The sequence below is a fragment of the Desmodus rotundus genome, chromosome 3 (genome assembly GCF_022682495.2).
Source record: "Desmodus rotundus isolate HL8 chromosome 3, HLdesRot8A.1, whole genome shotgun sequence".
In the NCBI taxonomy this organism is placed as follows: Eukaryota; Metazoa; Chordata; class Mammalia; order Chiroptera; family Phyllostomidae; genus Desmodus; species Desmodus rotundus.
In genome coordinates, this window is record NC_071389.1 from 168,320,698 (window position 1) to 168,332,751 (window position 12,054).

Consider the following 12,054-nt stretch of genomic DNA (forward strand, 5'->3'; position numbering starts at 1 on the left):
AGGAAGACACAAACAAATGGAAGCATGTACCATGCTCATGGATTGGAAGAATTAACTTCATCAAAATGGCCATATACCCAAAGTGATTTATAGATTCAATGCAATCCCTAGTAAAGTACCCATGACATATTTCACAGATATAGAACAAACATTTCAGAAATTTATATGGAACTATAAATGACCCCAAATAGCTGCTGAAATCTTGAGAAAGAAGAACAAAGCAGGAGGGATCACAATACCTGATACCAAACTGTATTACAAGGCCACTGTAATCAAAACAACCTGGGACTGGCATAAAAACAGGCACATAGACCAATGGAACAGAACAGGCAGTCCAGAAATAAACCCAAGTCTCTATAGTCAATTAATATTTGACAAAGGAGGCAGGATCCTAAAATGGAGCAAAAATAGCCTCTTCAGCAAATGGTGCTGGGAGAGCTGGACAGCTACATGCAAAAAAATGAAACTCGATCACCAACTTACACCATAGAGAAAAAGACATTCAAGGTGGATAAAAGACTTAAATATAAGTCTGGACACCATCAAAGTCCTAGAGGAAAACATTGGCAGGAAAATCTCAGATATTTCATGCAGCAGTATTTTCAATGATATGTTCCCTAGAGCAAGGGACATAAAGGAAAGAATAAACCAGGTATCTCATCAAAATAAAAAGCTGCTGCAGGGCTAAAGAAAACAGTATCAAAATAAAAAGAGAACCAACAGTATGGGAAAACATATTTGCCAATGATACCTCAGACAAGGGTCTGATCTCCAAAATATATAAAGAACTCACACAACTCCACTCCAGGAAGACAAACAACCCAATTAAAAAATGGGCAAAAGACCTGAACAGACACTTCTCCAAGGAGGACATACTGAGGGTCCAAAGACATATGAACACATGCTCAGTATATCTAGCTGTCAGAGAGATGCAAATTAAAACCACAATGAGATACCACCTCACACCAGTCAGAATGGCCATCATAACCAAATCAACAAACAAGAAGTACTGACAAGGTTGTGGAGAAAAGGACCCTAGTGCACTGTTGGTGGGAATGCAGACTGGTGCAGCCACTGTGGAAAACAGTATGGAATTTCCTCAGAAAACTAAAAATGGAACTCCCCTTTGACCCAGCAATTCCACTGCTGGGATTATATCCTAAGAACCCTCAAACACCAATCCAAAAGAACCTATGCACCCCAATGTTCATAGCAGCACAATTTACCATACAAGTACTGGAAGCAACATAAGTGCCCATCAGCAAATGAGTGGTTCAAAAAACTATGGTACATTTACACAATGGAATTCTATGCAGCAGAGAGAAAGAAGGAGCTTATACCCTTTGCGAGAGCATGGATGAAACTGGAGAGCATTATGCTAAGTGAAATAAGCCAGGCAGTGAGGGACAAATACCATGTGATCTCACCTTTAACGGGAACATAATCAACAGAAGAAAAAAGCAAAAATTATATAACCAGAGACACTGAAGTTAAGAACAATCTAACAATAGCCGGAGGGGAGGGGGAAAAGGGATAGTGGGGAGAAGGGTTTTCAGGAACTACTATAAAGGACACATGGACAAAACCAAGGGGGAAGGTGGAAACAGGGGAGGGAGGTGGGTTTGGCTAGGGTGGGGTAGAGAGGTGGGGAGAAAATGCAGACAACCGTAATTGAACAGCAATAAAATAATTTAAAAATTGGAAAAAAAAAAGTTGGTGTGACCGATGTAGGATTCAAACCCTTCACTCCTCGGGGAGAAGCTTGCATTTGTGAGTTCCCTTTGATTGTGGGTCTCTGCCTGGGGCTTGTACCTCAGCCTCTCCTACCTGCTTTGATGTGGGTTTTTTCTCCTCACCTAATATGTAGGATTCACTCAGCTACTTTGGGGTATTTTTCAGAGTAAATTGTTTCATGTATAGCTGTGTACTAATGTGTATGTGGGAGGGGCGGGTTCAGGGTTCTCCTGGGTCACCGTCTTGAACCAGAACCTGCATGCTCTCATGTAGACAGACACCTAAGATGTATTTTTAAGATGCTAGTTTTAAGTTATAAAATTGCCTTTGCAGTAGGATTCTGCTTTTGTGAGGGGAAATGTTCTTATTAGTGAGTGCATAGAAAAGCATCTGGATGCCTAGTCATCAAACAGTGGCTGTTGTGGTGGTGGAGGGGGAATGAGAGAAATAGGATGGTGGTATTGTATCAGTGACTTTTGAAATTCTGTTTACAGTTTTGTATGATTTTTAAAAATATGTATTTATTTATTTATTTTTAGAGAGAGGGGAAAGGAAGGAGAAAGAGGGAAACATTAATGTGTGGTTGTTTCTTGCACACTCCCTACTGGGGTCCTGGCCCTCAACCCAGGCAAGTGGCCTGACTGGGAATCAAACCAGTGACCCTGTGATTTGCAGGCTGACACTCAATCCACTGAACCATACCAGCCAGGACATGTGATTTAAATTTTCAGTGAATAATTTCTGAACACACATTTTCTTCCTCATAGAAAATAAAACAATGTATTTTCCTTTTTGGTTTCAAAGTAGGAAAGTTCATGACAGGCACCCATGACACTCCACTTGCTGTCCTGTCACTGTGAAATTCTCTTCCGCTCATCATCCTCATCCACCCTAACTGCTACTTTGTCTTTCAAAACTTAAGTTTTACATCCAGAAAGTTCTCCCCTTCAGACTAAACCACATCTCTCTCTACGGTGCTCTTATCATTCTGTTTAATTCTTTCTTATCTTAAACACTAAATTATGATCTTGAGGGCAAAAATATCTTGATAGACTTCACATTAACAGTAAGCAAAGGGGATGGTACATGGTAGAGGCTCAGTAAATGTTTATTGAGTGGACAAAAAATGAGGGAGTAATTGGACAAAAAGATGAGTGAGTGATTGGATGGTTAGGTGATTCAAAGTAGGTCCTGACTTGAGTCTGATTTGTTGAGAACTTACATAAGAACAGTTACAGAATGTCAACTATAACTGAAAAATTAAAAAAATTTTTTAAAGGAAAACATTTATCATACAGCCAATAAAAAAAAGAACAGTCACCCATATCAAGAAATTCAACCACTACCCACATTAAAATTATTCTGTGTTTTGGAGACACTGATGCCTCCTTTTTATTATAGCCGGTGTCTGGGAACCATTTCTGCCATGTTTAGCGAATCTAGAAGCTTGTCATGAGAGATTCTTGGGACCCTCTCCTCAGTAGTTCTGAGCCCTGCATGCTCTGGCATAGTATGAGTGGTCAAGTGGTCGTAGGAAGGCTGCACCTCCCTCACCACAGGGGTCTCAGGAGTAGTGTGCTCCTTGCAGTCCATTTGGAGCCCAGTGAATCTGAAGCGGTATTTATGGATGGTGGTTAGGTTTGGATTCCTTTATAATCACAGCAACATAGGGACTCTCATAACCTTCAGTGTCATTTATAACAACACTGTTTTCCCTGTGTGGCAAAATGCATTCTAAACTTTAAAAAGCTGGCATCTCAGTTCATGGAATTTAACTTTGTGTGTGTGCACACGCGCTTTTGTGAGCGTGTGTGCAATGTGGGGCACTACCTGCAAGATCAGTCAGCAAACTTACTGCATTTGGGTTTTAGAGGAAGATATTTGTCCACTTTTACAACTTCTTTTAGGGTAAAATGCTTACCTGTATAATTTTAGGTTGTCATATTTAAATATTACATTTCTCATATCTTTTAAATAAATTTGGAGGCTGATTGCAAGAAAATCATTAGCATAATACTGTAAGACTTTATGGCCAAAAATACCTGAGTTGTGCTTGATGTGTGATATGATCACAAATAGCAAGTATCTAGTACTTTGTTAGTTTAAAAATTAAATATCTTAGATATAGAAGATGTTCTAAATTATCTTTCCCTTTTCATGGGCCTATAAAGAACTTTGCCACTAGAGGGCTCTTAATACCATATTTTAGTTAATGTTAATGTATAGTAGTCACAATAATATTGTAGGTATTGGGTAACAATAAACACACTTTACACAATATTTAGAAAAGTCTAATTTAAGTGTATCACATAAGTGATCAATGTTTTCTTAATGATAATCAACTTCAGAAATATTGTAGTGATTTAAGGGGGCATCCATGATAATATGTGGACCTTTGGACTTTTTAAAATTCAGGTTAAAAACAGTCTTTGTCTTTAAAATACTCTTAAACAGCCTTGGCTGGTGGCTCAGTTGGCTGAAGTGTCATTTTGTACACCAAAATGCTGCGGATTCTATTCCTGCTCAGGGCACACGCCTAGGTTGCAGGCAACTGATCAATGTTCCACACCCCCCCCATTCCCTTCTTCTCTCTTTAAAATCAATAAACATATCCTTGGGTGATGATTTAAAATAAATAAATAAAAGATACTCTTAAATAAATAAGAGATACAACATAAATATGGGCATATATATTTGATATAAACATGAATATATATTCATATAGTTATAAACAGAAAACATTTACCAAGTGCCTTCTATCAGGGATTCAACACGATCATTGTTTTTAATGAGCTAATGATCTTGTGGAGGAGTGACGGTTATACATTCTGCTATGTACAATAAAAGAGATAATGTGTGGGAATTGAGGTAAAAAATATCCACAAGAAAAACACAGAGTGAACAGATGGGAAGTCTCTCTGATGAGGAACATTTTCACTAAATCTTTTGATAGGCAAGGAGGAGTTTACATGTGAAGGAAAGGAAATTATTCTGGTTAGAAAAGTATAGAATTCCATTGGTGTAAATGTACCATAGTTTTTTGATCCATTCATTTACTGATGGACACCTAGGTTGCTTCCAGCACTTGGTTATTGTAAATTGTGCTGCTATGAACATTGGGGTGCATAGGTTCTTTTGGATTGATGTTTCAGGGTTCTTAGGATATAATCGCAGCAGTGGAATTGCTGGGTCAAAAGGCAGTTCCATTTTTAGTTTTCTGAGGAAATTCCATACTGTTTTCCACAGTGGCTGCACCAGTCTGCATTCCCACCAACAGTGCACTAGGGTCCTTTTCTCCACAACCTTGTCAGTACTTCTTGTTTGTTGATTTGGTTATGATGGCCATTCTGACTGGTGTGAGGTGGTATCTCATTGTGGTTTTAATTTGCATCTCTCTGACAGCTAGATATACTGAGCATGTGTTCATATGTCTTTGGACCCTCAGTATGTCCTCCTTGGAGAAGTGTCTGTTCAGGTCCTTTGCCCATTTTTTAATTGGGTTGTTTGTCTTCCTGGAGTGGAGTCGTGTGAGTTCTTTATATATTTTGGAGATCAGACCCTTGTCTGAGGTATCATTGGCAAATATGTTTTCCCATACTGTTGGTTCTCTTTTTATTTTGATACTGTTTTCTTTAGCCCTGCAGCAGCTTTTTATTTTGATGAGATACTCTGGTTTATTCTTTCCTTTATGTCCCTTGCTCTAGGGAACATATCATTGAAAATACTGCTGCATGAAATATCTGAGATTTTCCTGCCAATGTTTTCCTCTAGGACTTTGATGGTGTCCAGACTTATATTTAAGTCTTTTATCCACCTTGAATGTCTTTTTCTCTATGGTGTAAGTTGGTGATCGAGTTTCATTTTTTTGCATGTAGCTGTCCAGCTCTCCCAGCACCATTTGTTGAAGAGGCTATTTTTGCTCCATTTTAGGATCCTGCCTCCTTTGTCAAATATTAATTGACTATAGAGACTTGGGTTTATTTCTGGACTGCCTGTTCTGTTCCATTGGTCTATGTGCCTGTTTTTATGCCAGTCCCAGGCTGTTTTGATTACAGTAGCCTTGTAATACAGTTTGGTATCAGGTATTGTGATCCCTCCTGCTTTGTTCTTCTTTCTCAAGATTTCAGCAGCTATTTGGGGTCATTTATGGTTCCATATAAATTTCTGAAATGTTTGTTCTGTATCTGTGAAATATGCCATTGGTACTTTAATAAGTATTGCATTGAATCTATACATTGCTTTGGGTAGTATGGACATTTTGATGAAGTTAATTCTTCCAATCCATGAACACAGTATATGTTTCCATTTTTTTGTGTCTTCTTTGATTTCTTTCTTCAGTGTTGTGTAGTTTTCTGAATACAGGTCTTTTACCTCCTTGGTTAGGTTTATTCCTAGGTATTTTATTTTTCTTGTTGCTATACCAAATGGGATTTTTTTCCCTGATTTCTGCTTTTGATGTTTCATTGTTGGTATACAAAGATGCCTTCGATATTTGGATACTGACTTTGTATCCTACTGTTTTGCCAAATTCATTTATTAGGTTCAGCAGTTTTTTGGCAGAGTCTATAGGATTTTCTATGTACACTATCATGTCATCTGCAAACGACAACAGTTTTACTTCCTCCTTTCCAATTTGGATGCCTTTTATTTCCTTTTCTTGTCTCATTGCTGTGGCTAAAACTTCCAATACTATGTTGAATAGAAGTGGTGAAAGTGGACATCCTTGTCTTGTTCCTAGTCTTAGTGGGAAAGATTTTAATTTTTGCCCATTGAGTATGATGTTGGCTGTAGGTCTCTAATATATGGCCTTTATTATGTTGAGGAATGCTCCCTCTATTCCCACTCTGGTGAGTGTTTTTATCATAAATGGGTTCTTTACCTTATCACATGCTTTTTCTGCATCTATTGATATGATCATGTGATTTTTGTCTTTGCTTTTGTTTGTGTGATGTATTACGTTTATTGATTTGTGAATATTCTACCATCCTTACATCCCTGGGATGAATCCCAGTTGGTCATGGTGTATGATCTTTTTAATGTATTGCTGGATGCAATTTTCCAATATTTTGATGAGGATTTTAGTGTCTATGTTCATCAGCAATATTGGCCTGAAGTTTTCTTTCTTCGTTGTGTCTTTATCTGGTTTTGGGATTAGGATGATGCTGGCCTCATAAAAAGAGTTTGGGAGTCTTCCATCATTTTGGATTTTTTGGAATAGTCTGTGAAGGATAGGGGTTAGCTCTTCCTTAAATGCTTTGTAGAATTCTCCTGTGAAACCATCTGGTCCAGGGCTTTTGTGTGTTGGGAGTTTTTTGATTACCGCTTCAATTTCATCTGCTGTTATTGGTCTGATCAGGTTTTCTGCTTCTTCTTCATTGAGTTTTGGAAGATTATATTTTTCTAGAGATTGGTCCATTTCACCCAGGTTTTCAAATTTCTTGGCATACAGTTTTTTGTAATAATTTCTTACAATCCTTTGTATTTCTGTGGTATCAGTTGTAATCTCTCCTCTTTCATTTCTGATTGTGTTTGGGTTCTCTCTCTTTTTTTCTTGATGAGTCTGCTTAAAGGCTTTTCAATTTTGTTTATCTTTTCAAAGAACCAGCTCCTGGATCCATTGATCCTTAGAATTGTGCTTTTAGTCTCTATGTCATTTAACTCTGCTCTGATCTTGGTTATTTCCTTCCTTCTACTTGCTCTGGGCTGTCTTTGTCATTGTTCCTCAAGTTCTTGTAGGTGTAGGGCTAGGTTGTTTGTCTGAAATGTTTCTATCTTTTTTAGGTAGGCCTGTATCATTATTAACTTCCCTGTCAGGACTGCCTTCACTGTGTCCCATAAGTTTTGGTTGTTGTGAGTTCATTTTCATTTGTTTCTAGAAACTTTTGGATTTCTCCCCTAATCTCATTCTTGACCCATTGATTGTTTAATAGCATGCTATTCAATCTCCATGATTTTGAGTGTTTGGGGATTTTTTCCTTGGGGTGGGTTTCTAATTTCAGTCCCTTGTGGTCAGAGAAAATGCTTGATATGATTTCAATTTTCTTGAATTTGTTGAGGCTTGTTTTTTGTCCTATCATGTGGTCTATCTTTGAAAATGTTCCATGTGTATTTGAAAAGAATGTGTATTTTGCTTCTTTGGGTTTAAAGGCTCTCTATATATCAGTTAAGTCCATTTCTTCTAGGGCTTTGTTCAATGTCACAATATCTTTGTTGATATTTTGTTTGGAAGATCTGTCCATTTTTGACAGTGGGGTGTTAAAATCCCCTACTATAATTGTGTTGCTGTCAATATCTTTCTTGAAGTTGTTCTCCAAGATTTTCTTTATGTATTTGGGTGCTCCTATGTTGGGTGCATATATATTTACAATGTTTATGTCTTCTTGGTGGATTCTTTCCTTGAGTATTATGAAGTGACCTTCTGGGTTTCTATTTATGGCCTTTTTTTTGAAGTCTATTTTGTCTGATATGAGTATTGCTACCCTGGCTTTTTTTTTTTTCTTGTCCGTTTGCTTATATTCTTCACTTTCAGTCTGTGTAGATCTTTTGTCCTGAGGTGGGTCTCTTGTAGGCAGCATATGTGGGTCATGCTTTCTTATCCATTCAGCTACTCTATGTCTTTTGATTGCAGCATTTAATCCATTTATGTTTAAGGTTGTTATTGATATTATTGATAGGTACTTATTCATTGCCACTTTTTCTTACCTGTGTTCCTCTCTCTCTCTCTTTTCCTTCCTTTCCTTAAAGCAGTCCCTTTAGCATCTCTTGCAGAGCTGGTTTGGTGGAGGTGTATTCTTTTAGACTTCTTTTGTCTGGGAAGCTCCTTATTTGGCCTTGTATCTTGATTGAGAGCCTTGCTGGGTAAAGTAGCCTTGGTTGCAGGCCTGTGGTTCTCATTACTTGGAATACTTCTTACCATTTTCTTCTGGCTTGGAGCATTTCCATTGAGAAGTCAGCTGCTAACCTTATCGGGGTTCCCTTGTATGTTACTTCCTGTTTCTTGCTTGCTGCCTTTAAGATTCTCTCTTTGTCTTGTAATTTTGCCATGTTAATTATGATGTGTCTTGAAGTAGGCCTCTTCAGGTTCCTCTTGATTGGGACTCTCTGTGTTTCCTGGATTTGTGTGACTTTTTCTCTCATCAAATTAGGGAAGTTTTCCATCATTACTTTTTTAAACTGGTTTTCTCTCCCTTGCTCTTCTTCTTCTCCTTCTGGTATTCCTGTTATACGGATATTATTATGTTTCATGTTGTCCTGCATTTCCCTTAATCCCTCCTCATTCTTACTGAGCCTCTTTTCCTTTTCTTGCTCATTCTGGGTGTTTTTTTCTACCTTGTCCTCCAGCTTGCTGATCCAATCCTCTGCTTCATCGAGCCTGCTTTTGATTCCTTCTACTGTGTTCTTCAATTCAGAAATTGTATTCTTCATTTCCTCTTGGCCCTTGTTGATAGTTTCTATTTCCTTTTTCATGTTGATATAGTTTGCAGTGAGTTCATTGTAGTTTCCCTGCAGTTTTTTGTAATTCTCTGTGAGCTCATTGAGCCTCCTTATAAGCATTGCTTTGAACTCAATATCTGATAGTTGACTTGCCTCTATTTCATTTAGCATTCTTTCTGAGGCTTCCTCCTTCCCTTACATTTGGGGATTGTTTCTTTGTCTTCCCATTGTTTGTGAGACTCTTCTTGTTAGCCTCTGCTTCTTAAATTGATCTGCTCTGACATGCTGGGTTTATCGTGTGAACTTCTATGGTAGAATACCTGTGAGATTCAGTGGTGCGGTCTCCTTAATTTCCTGAGCTCACTGGTCTTGGACTGTCATTTATGTTGGCTCTTTGTATGCCTTTGCGTTTTGATTGTTGTTGGGTCTTTATTTGGTGGGTCCTTCCCTCCAGCTGGTTAACTGAGGGTCACTCTGTGCACCACTTCTTATATTCTGTTGTGCAGGTGTGGACAGGTTGTGTTGAAGCTGCTTCTTCTGTGTGTACAAGGTTTTGAGGCTTCTCTCTCACTCTTATTCAGTTGTTTGTTGTGGGTAATTTCTCCACCATTTAGTTGTATTTCCAGAACGGTCCTGGATTGAGGTTAGTGTGGCTTCCACTCCCTCCTTCACCTTCTTCTGTTGTTATCTGTTGGTGGTTCCTTTGTTGGTGGGTTTCCTGTTCCAGCAGGTGTACTGGTGTTCACCGCTCCCACCTTGCAAGTTCTCTGGAGTAGCAAAGTGAAATTTGTGTCACTGTCTCTGTTGTTAGAATGACCCCTGTTTGGGTCTAACTCTGGTCTTTTCACAGCTTCAGGTTATATTGTCTCACCTGTGGGAAAAGAAGAAGAAAAAAAGGGAAGGAAGGAAGGAAGAAGGAATAAAAATAAAAGGACAGAAAGGAAGAAGGAATTAAGGAAAAAAAAAAAAGCCTTCTGCTGGCTTTAAACCGGTCAAGCCAGTCCTGCTGGTCTTCCTGGCTGAGTCAGGCTGGGGAGAGCTTGGGAGAGCTTGGTTTCGCTTTTCTCCCTTCCTGAGCTGAACTCTTCCCTGTTGTCCAGCCTCCAGGCCAGTTCCTCAGTTCCCTTCTTCACCCTGCCTAGGCCTTCAGTCTACCAGTTGCGCTGTCCTTGAGGTGCGCCAATTAGGGGCAACTCACACACCACCTTCTCACTCTTTGCTGTCCTAGATGCTAGGGACTCTCAGCGCCCCTTCAGGGTAGTTCAGCCCTGCACTGAGTCAAGTCTTTCTGGGCAATGCCGCCTGCTGGAGCCCTGCAGCTCCCCTCTGCAGGGCCTTTCGGCCTTCCTCCTAGAGATCAATGGGCCTTGCAGTGTTCTGGGCGCAGGGGCTAGGTGGGAGGTGCTCTGCCACTGGTGCTTTGGGTATGGGCAGGGGCGGGCCACTGCCGAGCCACGGACTGGGTGCGTACCACCCCCGGTGCTTCGGGCATGGGCACCTGCGGCAGCCGGGCTGTGGATCCAGTGCACACCTTCCTGGGGCTGCGGGGTAGGGGTGCAGGAGGTGGGTGGCTGCTGTGGAGAATTCCCCAGACAGCAGCAGAGTGCCTCTTTATTCTCTTTTTCTTTTTGAAAAATTCCTCTTATTCAAGCCCGCTGGTCCAAACAAGCACCTGGCCTCTCACACAGCCCAACCTGGCTCCCAAGAATCCTGAAGCAGACCTGGCGGGCGCTGGGCCTGGGGTTGTAGCCGCCCTGGTCCCTACGCTGGTCCAAACAATCTCTTAGGATTGTTTGCAAGATGGATTGTATGTCTGGCACGCAGGTGAGTCCCAAATATGTTGTTAGATCAGAAATGTGTGGCCCCTGCTGGTTAAAGGACTTGATCAAGGTCACAAAGATAACTTGGTGGCCGATTTAGGTATAAATTCTAATTGTATTGTCCTCCTCTTATAGTATTTTTATTACATTCCAACATAATGAGATATCTTGTATTTACTTGGCACACCGCATCCTCAGTTTCCTTGAGAGGCTTACCCAAAAGTAGGCTTTGTAATTACTCTATCGGAGAGCTGATTGCCAAAATTAAGCAAAATCTATAACACGGCAAAAACCAAAATGGAAATATAAACAATGTTTTCATGGTTTGCATTGCTTCCTAGTGTCTCTATTTTACGCTTGACAGTTTGCAGCAGAGAATCTGAGCAGGCTGTCTCCTGCTTTCCTAAAGTTCTGTGAAGATGTGCTCTCATTTCAACTGACTTTTCAAATATGGTTTTTAGTCCAGTTTTATGTCAGAGCAAGTGTCAGTTTGGGGCCTTAGAATTAAGGTAACAGGCACCGGCAGTGGGGCGGGAACAGAAGGAGAATGACTTTGAGCTGAAGCTGACCTGACAGCCACACCCATCTGTCCTTGTGTTTTTTTGTAGGATTCTGTCCAGGAAGAATCTGAAGACAAAAAGTATAAACTGGAAATGAAATTATTAAGTGAAACAGTTTCAGCAGGTAGTCTTCTAACTTACATTTTTAGAATTTAACTTTATTGGGATTTTCTGCTTACAAAAGAAATGCAAGGTGGTTGTAAAAAAAAGTTCAGATGTTGCAGAAATATGTTTAAAGTGAAAATTCTTCATAATCCCTCTTCGGAGGTAATCAGTAGTAACAAATTCTTTTATTTGTGCCTGCTTCCTTTCCTATTTCTCTCGATTTTTCATAAGACCATGGGATCATATCGTACAAATATTTTTGCTGAAAATTACTTTTTTTCATTCTAACAGTATTTGTTATGCTACATTCTACATACATACATAGAACATAATACATCTGCTACTTAAATGAATAATATTCAACATCATTCTAAGTCAGAACTGATCGGCAACACTATCTT

General features: G+C 39.6%; 1 protein-coding gene across 3 annotated transcripts in view; it reads left to right on the forward strand.

Moving 5' to 3' along the window:
- Positions 1-12,054, forward strand: part of DNAI7 (dynein axonemal intermediate chain 7) — a 62,938-nt gene that overhangs the window by 37,080 nt on the left and 13,804 nt on the right. For all 3 annotated transcript variants that reach the window (XM_045184260.3, XM_071221062.1, XM_053921716.2), the window contains one exon: positions 11,597-11,672. In XM_045184260.3, the coding sequence (XP_045040195.2) occupies positions 11,597-11,672 (76 nt within the window). The remainder of the gene's footprint in view (positions 1-11,596; positions 11,673-12,054) is intronic.